Source organism: Peromyscus californicus, unplaced genomic scaffold (assembly GCF_007827085.1).
Source record: "Peromyscus californicus insignis strain IS unplaced genomic scaffold, ASM782708v3 Scaffold_4__1_contigs__length_199733344, whole genome shotgun sequence".
NCBI lineage: Eukaryota > Metazoa > Chordata > Mammalia > Rodentia > Cricetidae > Peromyscus > Peromyscus californicus.
In genome coordinates this window covers 68,581,324-68,603,099 of record NW_026294562.1, presented here as the reverse complement: position 1 = coordinate 68,603,099, position 21,776 = coordinate 68,581,324, and the positions used below count along the sequence as shown (strand labels likewise).

The 21,776-nt window shown below is 44.8% G+C and overlaps 1 protein-coding gene across 1 annotated transcript in view; it reads left to right on the top strand.

The window, feature by feature from the left end:
- Window positions 1-21,776, top strand: part of Dock1 (dedicator of cytokinesis 1) — a 516,647-nt gene that overhangs the window by 59,285 nt on the left and 435,586 nt on the right. The window contains 8 exon segments of the mRNA XM_052714776.1: window positions 1,519-1,559; window positions 4,862-4,917; window positions 8,428-8,524; window positions 11,407-11,555; window positions 14,827-14,962; window positions 15,534-15,691; window positions 16,996-17,077; window positions 17,485-17,620. Of these exon segments, the coding sequence (XP_052570736.1) occupies window positions 1,519-1,559; window positions 4,862-4,917; window positions 8,428-8,524; window positions 11,407-11,555; window positions 14,827-14,962; window positions 15,534-15,691; window positions 16,996-17,077; window positions 17,485-17,620 (855 nt within the window).

Here is a 21,776-nt window from a genome sequence, read left to right as displayed (position 1 = left end):
TGTTTGCACAGGGCAGGTTGCTGGCGTTGGGTATGGGGTTCATGTTTCTTTGGGGTGGTGGTGGTGGTGTCTGATGTGTGCACCAACAGCTGCTGTCTATACTCTCTTCTGTGCCCTGGCTGCCATGTCCCGAATCCTCTGATTTCCACCACTTTTATTTTGGGTCAGTGGTATGAGGTTGTTGAGTTTTCACTTTAGTCATTAGTATTAAGTTTGGGTTCTCTTCACACATGTGTAGGTTCTCGGGTTTCTTTGATGCATCATTTATGTAGTTTGCTCCCTTTTTACCTTGGGTTGCTGACACCTTGCCCCCACTGTGATCTTTCTTTGATATTCTGGGACATCAATCCTTTGTCATTTTCAGATAGAAAGGGGCTATACTATACTAATGCTGTTTGTGTGGGAAGGACATAGCATAGCAGTAGTAGAGAGGATGGTCCTTTTAGGCTGAGTGGTACAGCCTTTGAATAACTCCTAGATTACAGTCCCATTGCCTGGAGTCCATAATGCTGTAACATGTGGGCACTGACTCTAGGCTAGTCTAGTTGAAACCTCTGGACTAACATTTGGAGTGGCTATTTGGAGATCATCCTTCAGATGTGTGGACATTCAGGTGCTTGACATTTAGAACAGGCTGTATCCCTGCTCATTGTGTTCGCTCCTCACACTGAAAGGGCAGAGTGGGTTCATTTGGCCCTAACTGGGTCTCAGCAAATTCTTCCAAGATTCCTGGAGTTCCTGTCCCCCTTTCTGAATATATCTGTTTCATTACCACTTTGGGGTTTTGTTAAGTCAACAGCATCACTCTGGTTCATAGGCACTCTCTTCATGACTACTTTCTGAGAGGGTTGAGGGGCCAACCGCTGCCATATGGTGTCATTCTTCCTCCTTCCCCAAGAGCTTGCTTTCGGGACTCTCTTTAGTCTCTACCTTCAGCACTTGCTGTGAATGAACAGTTCTGAAGGTCTTTCCTTCCAACTGTCTAATTTCCTTCTCTTGCCACATGGAGGGCGTAGGAAGTTGGAGCCGGGCCAACCCCTAAGGGGACAGGGGTCTGTGAGTACTTGGCCCTGGTGCTTCCCGGAGAGCTGTCTTTGCCACAGAAGTACTTTGTGAAGATTATGGCTGCCTCAGGGCAGAGCCTTGCAGAGGGAGGAAATAGGCTCTCAATAGGTTTTCTGTTGGGCAGCCTTTGATGATCTGAGATTCTGGAAGTTGCACTTGGAGAGATCTTGAGCCAGTTCCGCAGAGGGAAGGATGGGGAAGTGCATACCCAAGGAACCTCCTGGGAACAAGGCCTCCTTTAGGGCTTAACTTCAGATTGTTATGGGGGACTGATGAGGCAGGCAGAGAAGTGGGGCAGTGCAGGGAGTGAGGCATGCCCTGTGGGACTTCTAAGGCATTAGAATTGTTGTCTTTCCCTGGTCTACAGGGCAGTGACTTCTGCATACCTTGAAGGTTTTGCTTTGACCCTTCTGCGTCTCCTGTGCTAACCATTTCAATTCTGTGTTTGTTTAGGGTGGTACAGAGGCTACACCTTAAGGAAAAAGTCGAAGAAGGTGAGTCCTTTCCATTAAACATGTCTCATCATAAATCAAACCACGAGAGGAAATCAATTCCATCTTATTTGCATCTAAAAATGTTCCTTACGTATCCCCCTCTTGAAATTTTAACAAATATGTGGGCTGAGATAAAAAATGACCATGAGTTGGCTTCTTCTGAATAATGTATGTCTATAGACATCCCAGTTTTATCTGGGAATGGTGGTATGTATGTATAACTTCAGTACTAGGTTAGCCTGGTCTACCTAGTGAGACCCTGTCACAACAAATGACATTTCAGCTAGGTGGTTAGTTCCAGGAGTGAATTGTTAAGCTGTGATGTGGTATTGACCTCTACTCATAAAAGGGAGAATTCTTTTTGTCCTGATAGAACTTTGTATCTCGTTGAACCACTGTGTATAACCATGAACTGAGTGTAATGACTTCAGAAAACTAAAGTGCTGTGAACAGTTTTTAATTTCATATTGTCTTTGACAAATTAACAAGTTTGCAAAGCTCACACATGGCCATTTCCCTCTTGCCTTATGGCAGTTTTCAGACTGGCTTAGTCAAGTTGAAAAACCCCGATTTTCTAGGGTGATTTGCATGTGTGATTCTATGAATATCTGAAACAAAAACATGCTATTACTCCTCAGATATTGCGGAGGGCACTCCCATCCACAAGGCTGTGTGGCTTCCACATTCTTAGCTTCACAAAACCTAATTATGGCTCTTTTCTCTTACTCTGTAATGCTATAGTATTGCAGTAATACCCATGCTAAGCTGTGGTTAGTCTGTCCATGTTAACTTGGACATTTTAATATCTGATTGTGTTTGACAGATGGTTCATTTTGTTTCTCAGAATTGGCCTCTCATTACTGTTGTATCCAACTGGACTCTCTGTTGTGATCTCGAGTCTGTAATAGGGCTTTGGAAGCCCAGTGGTTTCCATGCCAGGGCCTTCCTGCTCTGTAATAGAGCTTTGGAAGCCCAGTGGTGTCCATACCAGGGCCTTCCTGCTCTGTAATAGAGCTTTGGAAGCCCAGTGGTGTCCATGCCAGGGCTTTCCTGCTCTGCATCCTCAGAGGCCTGGACTGGCCTTTGCAGCTTGGCTAGAGCCTCATGAAGGCTGTAAAGCTGCCCATCCCTTCATGGATTTTACTCGGAAGAGTCCAGGTTAGGGGAGCCATGGTTGAAGATTTCAAGAGGCAAGAGACTAGAAGTATTAGGGGTTTCTCAGTGGTAAAAGTGCTTGCCCCTGAGGACCAGAGTTCATGTTGCTATCATCAATGTTAAAAGCCTTAAAATCAGGTGGTGGCACATGCTTGTAATTGAAGCACTGGGAAGGCAGAGACAGGAGTTTATCTGGAGCTCACTGGCCAGCAAGACTTGTCTAATCGGTGAGCTCCAGGTAGTAGTGAGAGACCTAGTCTCAAAAACCAAGGTGGATGGCTTCTGAGGATCAGCACCTGAAGCGGACCTCCATATGCACACTCACATGCATGTACGTGTACAGGCATCCACCCCCATGGTTAGGACTGTGGACTCACTCCCCTCCCTACTCTTTCGTTACATAGGACAAAGCTGGACTGCTATGATGAACACATGCCCAGGAAGACTACTCAGTTTCCTTGTGCTTAGTTGTCTGACCTTCCCATCCCTGTCTTGGGCTCTCTCTCCCATTCTTCTAGTGCTTCGAGACCTCAGGATTTTCTGTCTGGTCCTAGGCTACCCAGGCCTTCTACCTCGTGAAGCCCTACTGCAAAAGGGTGTGGTTGTTTTCCGCTGGCGATCCCCATTGGTGGATGGGGAAACCAAAGCCTTGCAGAGGCTGTAGTTTGCCTGCAGTTTTGTGAGGTACCTCCAAGCAAAGGGAGAGAAGCAAGGCTCTTAGGTGCCGTGGCCGAGAGCCCCACATGAGCATCATCTGTCTAGATATTTACAGAAGTTGGGCTGGGCAGTTGCTCATTTCAAACCTGCAGACACGTCCCATCTCATACAACCATAATCTCTCCTTGGGCTTCCTGATGTTGAGTGCCGAGACTGAGGGATTTCTGTCTGTGGACCTGGCAGGGCTAGGGTGGCTTGTGTGTTGTCTTACCCCCATCCAAACCCACACCTATTAGCATTACAGAGAAATTACATGCTCCGTGTGTACCCGCAGGCCATTCTGGGATATGAAAGTATCTTGACACCTGGGTCCTAGATTGAATAACCTGGACCTCTTGATGGCTTAGTGTGACTCCCACTCCCCCCACTCCTTCCCTTGATGTAACAGTATTTCTTTGTGTGATATCTGCTCACTTTGCTGGTAGACATTAGAAGCTGAGATCAGCAGTACCTGCTAGCCACATTTGGCCCTCTTTGAGTCCCAATTCCTTCCAAGCATGATTCACAGCTTGCTTTCTGGATGCCCAGTGTAGACCCTTCTCGGTCGATGTCTGGGGAATCCAACCAGAAGCTTCTTTTCCCATAATAGGTATCTTGAAGCACCAGGGCACTTACTGAGTTTATGCTGTATGCACTGGTGGTCTCTGACTTGTGCCGCCCCAAGCCTCTGGGAGTCACTGGTTTGTGCTGCCCTGGACCCCATGAGCCAGCTCTTGATAAACTCCTGACATTTTGCAAACCATGTCTGATGCTGCACTTCTTCTCAAGGGACCAGCTCCTTTGAGCATAGATCTGCTGGGCCACATGTCTATACATACACATGTGTTTATACTGCACATGGGAGAGTCAGAGGATGGTTAGAAATATAATCTAGCATGTTTTCCCAATATTTCTGCAGATGGGTTGAATTTCATCCCATCTTCTGGCCTTTACCATCGTCCATCCCATATGGAGACTGATCAGGAAGGCCCCATGGCTGTCACTCAGTGTTCAGTGGACAAGTGGCAATCAGTGGTTTAAATCAACTTTTGAGGACAGTCTTGTCATTTTGTAAGGGGAACTCTGTCAGAGCCCATCATCAGAATTGGTTTCTAGCAGCAGACTTTTTGGGTGTGCCAGGCCCAAGGTCAGTGGTGGAGAGGAGGGGTAACCTATGGAGGAGAATATTTTCCTGGGCCTTTGTAGGATTGTTGCTTTGCAAACATGTTGTCTCTGTTTTCTGCTAAGACATCTGCACAGTCTGAAATACAAGCTGATTGGGACATTCTCTTCTGTGCCTCGTGTTTTCTTCGTTGTGTTGTATGTGATGCTTACACTTGCAAAATTAATGGTGAACCAACCCCCTATACCCTCAAGTTTTAGGGCTATTGTTTGATTTGCAATCAGTATTCACATTGATAATAAAAACTCTTTTTCTTTCCCTTTCAAAGGGTATATTTCCTGCTTCATATATCCATCTTAAAGAAGCGATTGTTGAAGGAAAAGGGTGAGTCTTGTCTTGATATTTAAATGAAGTTTAAAATGATTGATATGACATTGCTACCAAATTCGTGGTAGGCTAAGATGCAGGGTTTAAATGGGGCTGGAGAGATGGCTCATTGGTTAAGAGCAGGGACTATTTTTGCAGAGGACTCCGGTTTGGTTTCCAGTACCCATGTCTGGTAGTCTGGTAGCTCACAACTACCTGTAACTCTAGAAAGGGCATTTGTATTCATGTATACATAGCCCCCTGCCCCATGTGTGTATGTGTGTGTGTGTGTGTGTGTGTGTGTATGTATTTTAAGATAGTAAAAATAACTCACTATAAAAGATAATAGTCATGTTTGATCATGATGGTTTAGGAGAATAAAAGAAGTTGGGATTCAGTCATGTTGGTCTTTGATCCATTAAAGAGTCCAAGGTCAGTGCCTTAGCTGTGATCATCTCTTTGAAGCTGAGGTCCATTAGGGGAAGTGATGGCCTCCCTTATGAGCTACCCCGTTTGGCAGTGGCCATACTGGATGCTTAGCTGAGTCTCTTTTTCCTGAAAATCTTAGGATGTGATACAGAGTTGAGGGGGTATGAGCGGTTGTTACGTTGGGACTCGTGTGAATTCATGTGTCAGCTAATTGAGGTGTATAACTCCTGGAGGTCATTAGACTGATGGGTAAGGTCCTTAAAAGGACATTCCTAGAACAGGAACCCGTCCGTGCCAGGTGTGAACTGGGGGAGACAACATTCAAATGTTTTCTTTTTTGGTCTCTGCTTCATCTTCACACTCCGTTAAATATGTAAATTATAAAATTACTAATCATATGATTACTGCATAATGACATCTCTTTGGCTGATTACAAAATTGCCTTTCTGAGCACTGTACTTTTAACATATGAAAAGGATGGCTTGGGTTCCTGCACTTCCCCGGCGCATAATTAGAGCGAAGGGAGTAATTTAGAGGCATGGATGGTGCTGACCTGCAAGATGGCATTTGTTCAGACAGATAAAATGTTTTGTATGCAAAATTCTAAAAAGAAAGTTGAGAAAGTTTTACCTTATGACAGAAATAACTGAAGTGTACATTTAATGTGCTTCTCCCTGCCAGGGTCAAAATCCTTATATAAGTTGGATGTACAGGAGTAGTGATTTTTCAAAAGCATTTTAAAGTATCTTAAAGTGTGTGTTTTCACATACTCACATATAGCTGCATACTATTATGGAAATGTGGAATTACCCAGCTTCGGCCAGCAGGCACACAAGGCCCGCTGGTCTTCTGGGATCAGGTTTCAGTGTGGTGAGCACCAAGAACGGTGTGAGATGAGCAGTGCGCAGATGTCCTGATGATGCTTTTGGCTGTCAGCCTTTGTTCCCCACACTTCTTTCTAGGCTCTGACCTTTACTCCTGTATCTGTGTCTGCCTGCCTAGCTGTTCCCTCTATAAAGTTCTTCTGCTGGAGGACCTGACAGGTGACCACTCTCTCTGGCTACTTGCAGACATGTGCTCTCTTTTCTGCTGGTCCTTCCTCTTGTCCAGTACTGACTTGACCACTCCTTCACCTCATTCCACCTGCCTATTTTCAGATTTATTATCATATTGTATTCATTCATACTCTACCCCCCATTACACACACACTTACACACACACACACACACACACACACACACACAATCTGTCTGTATTACCCGCTCTTTCTCCCATGATTTTTTTTTTTCTTTTGTGCCCTCTTTTTCCATGTCCTCTCTCTTGCCTGGCCTCTCTCTTCTTTCAGAACCCTGGCCACCATCCCTCCCTTCCTGTGTGTTTCATGCCTGTGGCTATAATAATGTTCTTTTTATATTTTGTCATAACAAAGCAATTCCCATTTTGTCCCCTCCTCTCTGCTGACACAGCATTACCTGCAGCAATGGTTACTATTGGTCACTATTTGCTGTGAAGCCCCCTGTGGGCACTGAGGCCCTTATATCCTTCCTCATTTGCCCCCTCACACACTAATTTCAGGGCTAGGACATTTCTACTGGGCTCCTCCCTGTGACATGGTCTGTTTCTCTTGCACCTTGAACCATTTTCTCCTTGTAGGCATTGCTAGAATCTGGGCTTCTAACCATGATCTCTTTTGGACCTGTGGTTCACTTGGGCAGAGGTTAGTGACCTAAGAATCTCCAGTCAGGAGTGGTGTCACATGCCTGTAATCCCAAATCCTAATTGGGAAGTAGAGGCAGGAGGGTCAGGAGTTCATCTCATGGCTACATGGGTTACATGTCACCCTATCTCACTCCCCCCAACCACTACCCCCTCCCTAGAAAACCAGAGTCACTGTTTCTGACTCAGTGCCTGCTCTGCCCCATTTACTCTTATAAAGAATGATCTTAAATAAAAAAATGGTGTGCATTTATGGTGCCTCATGTAGTATTCTGTAGCACACATACATTGCAGAGTGGCATTCTGGGCTAGTTCACACAGGTAATTATGAGAGGCTACCTCTGGTCATACTCATCTGTGGCGAGAACACTTGAAGTCCGTGCTTCTAGCCATGTTTAAGTTTATAGTGTGTCCTTAGTGACACCAGTCACCATGCTGGACAACACAACTCTTGGATTCATTCTCTCTGTTTAATGATGTGTCCTTTCTCCAGCATGTGTCCCCTTCACACGTACTGAGGCACATGGCCTGGACTCTTTCTCTCCATCCTGTGTTTTCATAGCGGATGGGGAGGATGTTGGTACCATCCTGATCCTCTTCCTTCCTGGCCTTGTGACTCCCTCACACTTAACTGATGCTCACAGCTGGGACTCCTTCTCTCCATCCAATGGTTTTACCCATAGCTAATAAAGCAGACATTGTTGTCTGGGCCTTCCTGACCTCTGCCACAGATGACTGATGTGATTTTTAAAAACCAGGGAAATAAGTGCCACAGAGTAATGCATCTATTGATAAAGAGCGAAAGCCAAGCTAAAGGCTGAGTCTTTTGAGGTAGAAGGAAAAGGTCAGTGAGCAGTCATGGGTGTGACTGGATAGAGTCTTCGAGAACACTTGAAAGCTGTAATCTTATTCACATTTCAGCAAGGATAATTGCTCCCTGCATCATCATATAATGAGTTTTATACCTGATCGAAATATAAAAATAATCTTAACTTCAAACCTGCATTTTAATGGCGCACACCTACTAGGTGTGGTTTATGACGTTTTGAGATAGATGGGTGTACACATATCCTGAATAGCCTATCCACTTCTCAGCCCTTGGCATTCTGAAGACTTTCGATGACTAATCTTTCTCTTCTTCGTCTTACCCCACCACACAAGTTGTATAGCTTACAGGCAGGGCAACATGTAGACATCCCCATGTTCTGTACAAAGAACTTGTTATTCATAGGTGATGTCTCTTCACACATGTGAGCATAATTGTGTTTGTGTATTTTCTCTATTTGCTTAACCACTGAGCTCTCCAGCCCCTGTAGGGACTCAGTCAGGTGCAGCTCTCAATAAAGCCACAGAATCAGCTATTCTCTCCCTCTTTCATCCCAGGCAACATGAAACCGTCATCCCGGGGGACCTCCCCCTCATACAGGAAGTCACCACAACGCTTCGAGAGTGGTCCACCATCTGGAGACAACTTTACGTGGTAAGAAAATGGGATGCTCCGTTAAACCTTAAAAATAGAGAATGGTGTTTCTGGTCCTTGTACCAACACATGGTTTTCCCTCCCTGGGAACCTGGAGAGGAGAGCCTCTGAGGCAGGGTCTTGCTTCTCAAGGACAGAGCAAGCAATATGATCATTGTTCTGGCAACTCTTGGGGACCCTGAGGCCTTTGTTGTTGTACTGAGATGCAGTTTGCTCGCTGGTATTGAGTAAACTAAAGTAAAATGGAAGTTGGTCTTAGATCCTTCTTGCTTTGTGTTATGTAGCTGCTCTCAGGCCTTTGAAGGAGGCGACCATTTGATGTCACCTCTGAGTGTATATTTTGATCATGAAAATTAAAATCTACTTTTGCACAGAATTCACTTGGTTTTGAAGACTTAGTAGAGAATTACTATTGATTATTGTATTTTTGTCACTGACTACCTGTAAGTGATGGGTCTTATGGTCTGAGGAATATGATAGTCTTGATGTATCGTGTCCGAGGTGAGGCAGGGAACATTTCAAATTCTGGCTCTGTGAGCAGTTGTCCAGTTCTTATTAATGCAGAGATGTCAGAGCTCTGACATCTTCCATTTCATTTTCCCTCGGGGCATTTCTTTGCACATAAATCCATATTTGCAGAAGATTACCTTTTGTTAAGCCCGTATTTCTATTCAGAGTGTTGATTTCTCATATGCTAATGTTATTATCACCGAGCAAGGGCCCTGGAGGAAGTCAGTGCGTTAATTTCTCGGGAACATAGAAAACTTCCTAAAGTCTCCACAGCTGTTCGCTGGGCAGGCTTGTTTTTGATTATACAGTGGTTTCCTATAAATGCACAGTAATAAGCACTTGTGGTAATTGTTCATCAAACGTACTCACAAACCTAAAAGCGCGAAGTTAGCCATGAATGTTTTGTGTAAATCTGAGCAATTTCATAGTCGGTATTTCATGTTCAACTTAGCAATTTTTAAACAAAAATACGATCATACAACAAACAGGAGTTGCCGGGGACTAACCCATGAGTGGACAGCATTGGTCTGTGCTGAGGAGTCAGCACCCTGAACCATCACCTGGTTCCTTCTACAAATTGCAAACTCACCTCGGATGGGTTTATATTGTTAGATTTGTACAAGGCCAAGTCAGAGGTGGCTCTAAATATTTAGATGATTCTTTTAGTTCCTCTCTGGTTGTAGCCTTGTCAGCAAAACACGTATGTATTTTATATGTTATTAGAGAGATGGGTGGGGGGTTAGTGAGATGAAAAGAAACATGTTTTGCAGCGAATCCTTAATTTGGACCTCTTTTCGCTTTCATGTAAGGACTCAAAATTAGGAGTCAGGCAGGTTGGCATGCATTGGAAGGTAGGTGGAGGCAGAGTGATTAAGCGTTGATGGCTGAAGTTTCTGCTATGTTCCACTTTCTGTAGTTCTTGGCATATTTTCAGGTCTCAAATATTTGTTGAATAATTGAAAAAAAAAAGTTTAAGAATGAGGCTAGCCTAGGGCTACATGAGACCCTGTCTCATCAACAACAAATAAAAACAAAGGAAAAATAAAGGAAGGAAATAGAATCAGAGTGATGTTGTAAAAACAGTGTAGAGATGGCTCAGCAGTTAAGAACACTTTCTAGAGGACCAGAATTTGATTCCCAACACATGTTTCAGGCAGCTCATAACTCCAGTTCCAGGGGGTCATACACCCCCTACTATCCTCTCTGCACATGTCTCTGCCTCTCTGTCTCTGTCTCTGTCTCTGTCTCTCTGTCTCTCTCACACACAGACTCACTCACACACACTATAACAGTATAGCTCATAGAATATAAAATAACTTGTCAGAGTGGTATGTGTTGGGTAGGTGGTAGGGTTGTTTTAGAAATTTCTAGAAAGAAGAGTTTCAAATGGTTTTCAAATAGGAGATAGGGAGTCGTTCAGATAATGTAGAGTGGCACTCATTTTTTAAAACAGCAATTCCACTTTTTAATTTTTGATGGAATCATGAGGCTTAAATATAATTATTAAGTCCTACTTTGATGCTCAGAGGCAGAACATCGCAGACATCCTTAGTCTCCTTGATGAGTTATACCAACAATTGCAGACCTAATGGTTTATTGTTTTGGACGGCAAATCCAAGACACAAAAGATGAGAAGGGCCAGTTTTCTTTTGATGTAGAAGCGACAAGAATATTTATGGATAGATACTTGCTGCCACTATGTGTTGTCAGGGCCACAGTGTCCCAGGGAAGGCTGGCGCAGGATGGCCTATGTGTCAGCTGACAGCATGGTTTTGGGGCCCAGGCACAGGGTATTTTGAAGACCGTCTCCAGGTGAGCAGTGGGGTAGCACAGTCATGGAGAGTTGGATAGTCAGTGTTTCCAGGCATGTCCAACCTTTTGACATTGTGACATGCCAGTCTTTGTTAACTACAAGTTTCAGGCTCCACAATGGAGCAATGAAGTTAGAAAAAACGAACCCCTTTATGTTTTACGTGAGTTAATAGTTTTGTGTTAGACCACATTCACAGGGGTCCTTGGCTGCTTGGACACACCTCCAAGCATTGACCACGGACAGGACGATGGTGGGAGTTCTGGACCATGCTAAGGCTCAAGGTCCCATTCTTGCTGTGTGTTCTGTACTTGAGAATGTAGGATGCAGGCTGGGGAGGTGTGTTACTTCTTATTCTTTCAGTGTTTCATAGGAGCCAAATCCTATAGAATGTGTTCTATTTGATGTGATTCTCTGCTTTTCATTTGACAGTCAGTGAATCCTGGGAAGCACTGTATATTCTGTCTTTGTATTTGAAGAACTACCCATTTGATAGGATCTCCACTGTGCTGGTTTATTGAAATCAGACTCTTTACAGTTGCCTTTTCTCCCCTCTCTATAGCAAGATAATAGGGAGATGTTTCGAAGTGTGCGACACATGATCTATGACCTTATTGAGTGGCGGTCACAAATTCTTTCTGGAACTCTGCCCCAGGATGAGCTCAAAGAGCTGAAGAAGAAGGTCACAGCCAAAATTGATTATGGAAACAGGTTTGTTTATTTAAAAGATGATTTCATGCTTAAATTGTCCAATGTAACAGCACAGCCCTAAGCCAGGAGGATGTCTCAATTACGTTTTATCATAAAACCAAATTTCTAATATCAAAGTAATGGAGTGGTTTACATTCTAATCTGGCTCACTCAGCCACCCTTGAAACCTTTGCTTCCAGGTCTTTGTTGTGTAAGTGGTAGAGCTGGAAACTGGCTTGGGATAGCTGTCGTTTTTTGCTGTTTGGTCTTACCCCTGTTGTGAGCTCCAGTGCGCTCTTACTTTCCACTCACAGCATTTGACATTGAGTGTAGATGGGCGGTAGTGAGTCCTACATTATTTCCTGTGGCTCCCTTGGTCTGAATGCCAGACGAGATGGTAAGAGTCACCATGGAACTTGTCCCTAGAGTTGACGTGCTTGATCTCACAGACAGAAGCACAGCTCTCTTAAGTTGCTGTTGAGATCAGTTACACATCTTGTTTTGGAAATGTTTCCATTTAGGGGAAGCGTTCACCCTGGTTTACTTGAGTGTCTTGAGGAATGGCTCACTCACTCCTGAGGAGAGCATGCTCTGTTGTTACCTACCAGGAACATGACTGTTTTGGTCCTAGTTCTGCTGTATCAGTAGCCATGATGAGGTCATGGCCTTTTCCACCTGGTACCTGTTTGCTTGTTTATATGATGTCAGAGCTACAAGAAGCCTTAAAAGTGACTAGGTCCTGTGTTTCCCTATGCCTCTTTACCTCAGAATTGCTTGGGGAGTTTTCACTATACTGAATGTGGGGACCCACTCCTGGGATCCTGAGTTCTGTTGTCTGGGGCTAGGTAGAGTTCAGTCATACTGCTGTTTCGGCAGTGGACAACTTAAGGGTGTGTAGTCCACACCCTTTCCCATTTCTACACCTGAGACTGTGGAGGTGAGAGCAGGGCTTGCCTCTTGCCCATCAGCTCAGAGGATCCTGAGGTGAACCATAGGACCTTTCTGTAATAACTGAATTATTGCATAATTTTGTTTTCTGGTAATCCCCCCACTTTTCCAAGTGTGAAAGTTCCCTAATGTCCCATTATGTGTGACTTTATTTTTTTTTTTATTTTTACCTCCAAGGCCAGAGATTCCAGGTATAGGATATTAGATACTGTTTCAATGAAACCCATTACAAGACCCCCTGCTTACAAAAGCAAACCTTTGGAACTCTGATTTAATTTTCTATTGGAGAAGGCTGTTTTTGAAGTCAGGTTCAGAGACCACCTGCTTCATCTGGCTACAGGAAACAACCTAAGTACATTACACTGTGGAACAATCTTGTTAAGACAGAAAGTGTTTCCAAATGTAATTTACTGCTTTGATAGGAAATACAACCTTATTAAGACAAGTTTGCCTGAGGACTGCAGGCCAGTATTCCTCTAAAGCGCGATGCTCTTTACTGATCTTCCTATTTCCTCCTTTAGAAAGTGAAGTTGTAATAATAATAATACAAATACAATAAAAGTGGAGGATGTTTGAGTTTAGGCTGGTCTGGTCTCTCGGGGAGCAGTTTGTTGTTCTCATCATTATCACTTATGCATTCCTAATTTTCCCTTTAACCTGAGCGGGGTTGGGGTGGTAGAGTGTCCCGGGAACTGTGGAAAATGTGGTCAAGGTCATGGTCTGTTTTGCTACAAAGATGGCCATGTAAAAGACACACACACACACACACACACACACACACGCACACACACACACGGAGACAAACATGTACATACCTAAACTCAGATATACCCAGACAGGTCCACAGCCACACTTACCCATAGAAACCTGCATGCACATCCAGACATACACAGAGATACAGGGACATGCACACACTGATTTCATGGGGAGATGTCCAGCCTCTTCTTTAGACCCTTTGCCATCCTACCGTGACTAGTCTCTAACTTTGTTATGGTTAGACCAGCACTCCTCAACAGAACTAGCTATGTATTGATTGCCGAGAACAATGCACACTGGTTGATGTGACCATCTACCTTATATGGTGGTGGTGGTGTGGCAAGAACATGGCCATGCCATCTTCCTTATTCTTTAGATGTTTGGTCTCAGTCACATAACTAGTTTTACTGCACTTTGGTTTCCTTTTTTGTGAAGTGGGTATGACCAGGCTTTCGTCTGGACTGAGGTGATAATGATATTACATGATACCCATGGTAAGCTGGCAAAGGGTGTAGCTGGAAGTTTTCTTCTGTGTCCCACTCGGCTCCCAAGTCCTTGCGGTCCCACAGCTGCTCAGACCCAAATGGACACACAGAGGCTTATATTAATTACGAACTGTATGGCCTATTGGCTCAGGCTTTTCGCTAGCTAGATCTTACATCTTAAATTAACCCATTTCTATAAATCTATACTTTGCCATGTGGCTTGTGGCTTACCAATATTTTTACATCTTGCTTCTCATGGTGGCAGCTGGCAGCGTCTCCTCAGTTCTCTGTCTTTCTCCTTCCTCCTCTCTAGTTATAATGTCCTGCCTAACTCTATTCTCACCTGCCTCACCATTGGCCAAACAGCTTTATTTATCAACCAATCAGAGCAACATTTTCACAGCATCCAAAAAGACATTCCCCTATCAAAAGGGCTTGATCTGTATCTTCCTTGAGGGGACCTCACCAAGTATGGCTTGTAGGGCCTAGTCGTTGGGCCTCCAGTAGTTGACCCATACCATCCACTTACCATTGACCATGCCCACACAGTGCTGACCACACAACATTGACCTCACCCACATCAGCGTTGACTCCACCCGTACATCACTGACCTCATTCACACAATGCTGCTGACCCCATGGTATTGGTATTGACTTTTAGAGCAGGGTCAGGGCTGGGAGGAGTTGGTCAGATTTGAGAGGTTGTGCTTTGTTAGTGAGGTGTGTTATAGAGAGAGCTAGTGAGACCTTGCAAGGCTTTCTGCCCTCATGTGCCCGTGTAAGGTATGTGTGTTCACGGTGCAGTAGTGAGCTCTGATTGTCCACACGCACACTTCACGTGCACTTTGAAGATCTGTGAGTTCTGATTGGAAGGTGTGAAGGCTTTATTGAAAAGGCAGGCAACACTGAGTAGTTCTCATTCCCCCATGATGACCCATTTTGAGTTACAGAAAGCAGAGCCACAGAATGACGTTTCCTGATATTTGTGGACGAGTCCCAGTCTCTGAGGCATTTTCGTGGGCTCAGTGGCTGGGGCTGACATTTTGCTAGGGGATTCACTCCCTTGGTTCATCCTCTCTCCACTCTGGATTCTTGGTGTTCTAGAATTCTTGATTTGGACCTGGTGGTGAGGGATGAAGATGGGAACATCCTGGATCCAGAACTGACCAGCACCATCAGTCTCTTCCGAGCCCATGAAGTGGCTTCTAAACAGGTGGAAGAACGGCTGCGAGAAGAGAAGGTGAGGTCGCGTCTTCAACGTGCGCTTTGCATGGGGGCTGTGCTTCTTAGCAACCGAGTCGAGGATTAGAGGGTGTCAAGGAAGCGCTGAATGGGCGCTCAAAAGAACCTCCCCCCACCCCCTGCAAAAAAAAAAAATGCAAGTGCCCAGTGTGTTTCAGAAAAGGAGGAGTGGGGTGGAGCCAAGCGGTACGACACAACTTATTAATTTAGCAAGTATTGGTCAGGCATCTGCTGTGTTCCAGAGACTGGGGACATAGTGAAGAGTCAGACACTGATTCCTTGGCGGCATCATCCTAGCGAGAACCCTAAATTAAAGCTAGCCGCTAATCCAGCAACCAGTTTGGTGATAGGACACTGGGATGGCCCATGGCCTTGCGAACACTCAGTGTGTGCTGCTGCAGGGTGGCTGTGTGGTTTGAGAGCGAGCACGCAGTGAGGACACAGTGACTGAGCAGCATGGCCGAGTGGAGGCAGGTGGCGGTGCCTCTTCCCTGTTCTACAGGGGACTAAAAAGAGCAAGGGCTGTCATCCAGGTTGCTCACATTGGCTTTCTCCCTTTCTGTTTGTAGTCTCAAAAGCAGAATATGGACATCAACAGACAAGCGAAGTTCGCAGCAACCCCGTCTCTGGCCTTGTTTATTAACCTCAAAAATGTGGTTTGTAAAATAGGAGAAGATGCCGAAGTCCTCATGTCTCTTTATGACCCCATGGAGTCCAAATTCATCAGGTAGGTGACTTCAGTGACTTTCCTCATTGCTGTGACCGAAATCCCCCACAAGAAGCATCTTCATCAGGAAGGCTTTATTCTGACCCACACTGTGGGGATGTGGTCTAGCATGGTGGTGTCCTGGCAATGGAAGCAGCCCTCAGCTGAAGTAAATGTGCTGATTAGGGTTTTGTCAACTTGACAAAAAAGCTAGAGTCATCTGGGAAGAGGGAATCTTTAATTGAGAAAATCCCTCTATCATGTCCTATAGGCTAGTCTGTGGTGTGCTTTCTTGTTTGATGACTGATGTGGGAGGGCCCAGCCCACTGTGGATGGTGCCACCTGTGGGCAAGTGGTCCTGGGTCACATAGAAAAACAAGCTGAGAAGGCAGTAGAGAACAAGGTAGTAAGCGATGTTCCTCCAAGGCCTCTGCCTCAGTGCCTGCCTCCGAGTTCCTGCTTTGAGTTCCTGCCCTGACTTCTGGTCAGGAAGGACTGTAAGCTGTAAGATGAGATAAGCACTTTGCTCCCCATGGCTCTTCAAGTCCTGCTGCTTATCACAGCCAGAGAAAGCAAATGCATTTATCCTTCAAGCATCACCTTTGGATTTTGCAAACTTTTGGTCTAGGAATGTCTTCTGTGACATTCGCCTCTTTGCTCTTTCTCTGAGCTGGTTGGCTAGTGTATGTCACATGAAGACTCATAAGAAATATCTGTTGAACAAAAATACTGTAAATACATTGGTCCTCAATAAAACTTTCTCTTTATCCTGATGAAAACATTATGATTAAACTATGTGAAATGTGTGCGTATCTATGTATATCTATGTATCAACACCCCAATACTTTCACTTGAACTATCAAAATTTAAACATGTAGTGTTTGCAGGAAACAGAACACACAGGTAATTTTTATTCTCATTTCTGATAAGGGCTTTCTTTAATTTGATGGAGATGCAGTTTTGTATTTTATGGCTTACTTCGCTTTTCAAAGGCTCTGAATTAAATACGCATTGTTCCAAATTCAATACACAGCTCTGTATTGTTGTTATTCTAAATGCACAGAGAAGCTTTTCACATTATAAACATTAAGATGTCATTCTCAAATATTTCTGTTACACAGATAACCCATGTTGTAGAAAGTGAAAGGGCTGTTCACACAGTGCCTGCTTGGCAGTTTCTCTTGTGACCTCAGTGTTTATAAACTCACAGTCAGGTACATAATGGACATCCATGTTGTTAATTATGAGGCTTTATGGGATACATTGGGTACCTGTCTATGTTTGGAATATTAATTTTCTCTCTCTCTTTTTTTTTTTTTCCAAAGTGAAAACTACTTGGTTCGTTGGCCAAGTTCAGGATTACCGAAAGACATTGATCGGTTACATAACTTGCGTGCTGTGTTTACGGTGAGTCCATCCATGCCTGTGGGCTGAGTGTCATTGTGTCCTGCTCTTCTGTCTGTTTTAGGGAGACTTCTCAGCACTCAATGTGCTGAGGGCCTGGGGGGTGGCTGTGACACCGGTTAATCCAGGAATCACTGAGCCCTTTTTGGAAGTTCTGAGATTTATCTTTGTTTACCATCACTATGAGGGAGATTACTTCATCTGCCCGGAACCCTGTCTCTTTGGCTCATGTCTTCAGTTCACTTAGCTAAGTGTTTGCTGTTCCTTTATTTCTTCTTGTCATGTGAATAACATTAAAATATCTTAGCTGGTCTGAGAATGGACTCTCGGTCCATTTTTACGTCCTTTTCAATTGGACTTGGGTTGAATCATGGTTCTCCATAAAAATTTAGGGAAATTATTATTTCTAGGATCTTGGAAGCAAAGACCTGAAAAGAGAGAAAATCAGTTTCGTCTGCCAGATCGTCCGCGTTGGTCGCATGGAGCTGAGGGACAGCAACACAAGGAAGCTGACTTCTGGGCTGCGGCGACCTTTTGGCGTGGCTGGTAAAATCCACGTCCCTGTTTTTCCTTGAGAGTTTCAGACCGTTCACTTTGAGGAAGGACAGTGGGGCCACTTTGATTTATGCACTTGGCTGCTGGAGATAAAACAATGCATTAGTTCTTTTTTCTATAGTTTGGAGCCCACTTGCTGCATCTACAATGCTTTAGATTCAGATTCAATCCAGTGTAGTTTGAACACAGATCCCAGCTTTTACTGGGAGAGACACTGAATCACTTGCCCACACCGTGGAGAGGTCAGCAATGGGGGGCTTGATGGACTCAGTGCTTGATTCAGTAATGGACAGGCACAGCCTGGTTCTATGAGGATGCCACACAGCCGGCATGTGGGCTTGTTACTGTCCCCATCTCTGCTTGGTGTTGGTGGCTGTACAAGAAAGTGAGAGCCTGGTTATCTGTGTCGAGGAAGGATAAGTGTCCCCACTAGGTGACTTCTTTCCATGTTGTCAGTCGCTTTCTTCGTAATGTGGAGAAGCAGTTTTCTTTATGAGAGCCGCAGGGCAATTTTTTCACCCACTTCTCTGACACTTAATGTCCCTGGTTTTTAGGAATCCTGTTGTTCTAGTTTCATCCTGTTGCTGTGATAAAACACCATGACCAAAAGCAACTTGTAGAGGAGAGAGAGAGAGTTTATTTGGCTTCCACTTGCAGGTCACAATCCATCATGTTTGGGAAGTCAAGGCAGTTCAAGTCAAGAAGTTCATGGCAGGACCTGTGGAGGACCTGCTTGCTGGCTCATCCTCTGACTTGCTCATGCTTATGCTCAGCTAGCTTTCTTATATAGCTCGGGAAATGGTAACACCCATAGTGGGCTGGGCCTTCCTATTTTAATTATGAATCAAGACATCCCACATAGACATATCCCCAGACCAACCTGATAAAGGAAATACTCAACTGAAACACCCTTCTCAGGTGCGTCTAGGCTGAATCAAGCTGACAGTGCTAAGCAGGACACCTACAATCAGTATATGGGGAGAATTCTTGATCCTGATACCTAGCTCTTATTTCTTGTACAGACAGTGATCGAAGACTGTCTTAAACTCAGACTTAAGTTTTACTCTATTAAATAGACTTTTATTTTCAGAAAAATTGTAGGCCCTGGAAGAATTAGGCTAGAAAAACAAACAGCTTCCATACACTTTACCAAGCTCCCCACATCCTCCTCAGCTGTATCACCAGTGATTGTTATGTTATTGAACATATACTATGACCTTCCCTAGAGTCTACAGTTTACAGGGACATTTGGTATTGGCATTGTGTGTTCTGTCGGGTTTTGTGTGTGTGTGTGTTTACATGTCCGTGTGTGTACATGTGAATGTGTGTGACTGTGGACATCAGAGGTCAAAGGTAGATGTCTTCCTCAATCACTTGTTGACACCTTCTTGTGAATTTATTTATGTATTTTATGTATATAGATGCTTTGCCTGCATGTACATCTGCATACCAGAAAGAGGGCATTGGATCTCATGAGCTTAGAGTTATAAATGATTTTGAGCCACCATGTGGGTGCTGAGAATTGAACTCAGGACCTTTGGGAGAGCAACCTGTGCTCTTCCTTAACCATTGAGTCAACTCTCCAGCCCCACTTGACACCTTCTTTTTCAGACAAAGACTCTCACTGAACTTGGAACTCATTGCTCTGTCAATCGATCCCTAGCGGTCTCCTTGTCTCCCCGCTCCCCCAGCTCTCTTACAGCCACACACCACCATGGCTGACTTTTACATGGGTGCTGAGATCACACTGGTCCTCATGCTTGTGTGGCAAGCGGCTTACCTAGTGAGTCATCCTTCTCGGCCCTGTTCTATGAGTTCTGACACATGAATAATGGCAGGTGTCCACCATCCCAGTCATAAACCTGGAGAAGTCTGTTGAACTCTTGGGCTCTCCAATGGGCTCTCCCGGTGGCTTTCTTATCCATGGTGAGATGTTGAGGGTGGGCTTGCTCTCTCAGGTACCCTGGGGAAAGTTGGCATTTCCCTCCCTGAGTCCTTGAACACACCCTGTAACTTACTCTATTTCCCCAAGACTGTAGCATCATGTTCATGTTTAGCTGAGACACTTGTGATCAGAACTTGCCTTCCCTTGGTCCCACCTGCAGGATGGTTTTAGGGAAACGCTGTAGTTTTTGTCTCAGGTGTTTTAGTTTTTCCCAAGGCCATCAGAGAGATCTGTGACATGATAATGCAAGTTAGGTCTTAGGGCATGGATATCGCAGGTTCTCTGGTTATTAGATCTCTGGAGAGATCCTGCTGATAAGTTCCTGTGAGGGCATTGTTAGATTTCTGAAAGCAAAGATTTAGCCTGAGGCGGACAGTCTCTCTCTCTTTATATTAAAATGGGGATTGTCCTAGCTTTTTCTGGTTCGGTTGTGATGTTCTGGGAAGTCTTGCGGGATGAAGCGTGGGCAGATACTTGCTGGTGTTTCTGTGTGGCTCCTTCGTGCCTTAACATGCTTTCCATTTGCTTGGTGGAGTCTGGTGTTGGGTCACAGCCTCTCTGTTCCTGGTCTTCTCTGGAGCCAGAGCCTAGAGTCTGTGCTGGATTAGGGCCAGCAGATCTGATAGTCCTCTGTCCTTCGAGGTGCCCTTGTGTTTAGTCAGAGGGCATCTGGTCCACTGTCTTGTCTCTGGTTGTGAGGCCATCACGGTCACATCTCCTGATGCCTGCTGATCACTGTGATGCTTACTTCCATCCCTGGTTACCCACCTGGACTGATCTTCGAGTCTTTCTTCTTGGCTCTCCTCTTCCTGGTTCTCTGCAGGCTCAGGGCTGCTGGAAACCAGCCTGAGACCAACTCTAGCCCCTCTGGCCTGTTGCTGTCTGAATTCTTGAGAGATGAGCCTCTTCCTCTCTGCTCTCTGATTGCCTGGTGGAACCTTGCATCTGATCTGGTGGAACCTCGCTGTGATATTCCCACATGAAGTGCTGCAGAGGCCCTTGGAGGCAGTTGTGTCATCCGTAGTCTGGATGTGCAAATGCCCATTCCCATGGCCTCTGAGAGGGACCACTGCTGCTTTCACAGAAACCCAGTAATTGCCTGCCTGCTCCGGCTTAGTGCAGGCTCCTTTGTGTTGATTCCCAGCACCTAGCACTCTGGCCTCTGCAGTCACCCGAGGACCAGCTCTCTGAATTGATATCTGTAGCTCGTACTTATATTTCCTTCTGCTCTCTGCCCTGAGACAGAGGGTGAACATTTTATCCTGTGCTTTTACTATGTAGACTTAAAAAAAAAATTGATTGGCACATTGCAGTGCCCCAGCCTGCCCTGTCCCCTCCTTATGTGTTGGTATTCAGCACCGGGCATGTTCTCCTTTCCTGGCCCAGTCTTCTCACTCCCCACAGAGCAACCCCCTCCCCCCAGCCACAGGTTTCCATTCTTTTTAGGGAACCCCCTCTTCATACCTAAAAAGGGAGACTCACTTTTTGGTAATGGGATTCTGCCCATTCATATGCAGCTCTGTGTCCACGTGCACAAATTTAATTTTGAGGATTTTTCCAGAACAATCTCTGCTCGTCTGTGTCAACAGAGCTGGTACTTGCGAATGAGAAAAGCATTCATGCCCCTTTAAGCCCACAAGTTTCAGTCTTTTATTGAAAATAATATGTCGCAATCCTTTCTGTTAAAACATTTGATAGTGCGAAAGTGATTGGCAGTGGTGGGAAAAATCATGGAAATTTTATGGAAAAAGAAGGATAATTAAATAAATCATTCATAATTTGACACAGCCACACAGCCAGGGTATTACATCAATTTCTCGGTGTGCTTTTTTTTCTAACTTCTCCTTGCTTTTGTGGGAAAAACTGGCCAGGGGATCAGACCTGGGTAGTGCCATTATCCTGTGTGCAGCCCTGGGTTCAATGCCCAGTTTGATAGAGATATGAAAGACAATGGCAGCAAAACACTAGCCAGTATTAGTGTCCAGTTTGTTTCTTCACTGACCCTTTTCATGTCTTGGTTTCTTTTTACCAGCTTCACTATTTGTAGTGTGTTAGTGTGCACTTCGTACATGGTAAAACTCTTAGCATCATTATGGATGCTTCCATTTGTAAATCAGTGTTCAAGAGTTAGAAGTTTGGGGGCTATGATCTATAGTTGTGCACTCACATTAACAGTCCTTTTACTTTGGGGGTTCAGGGTGT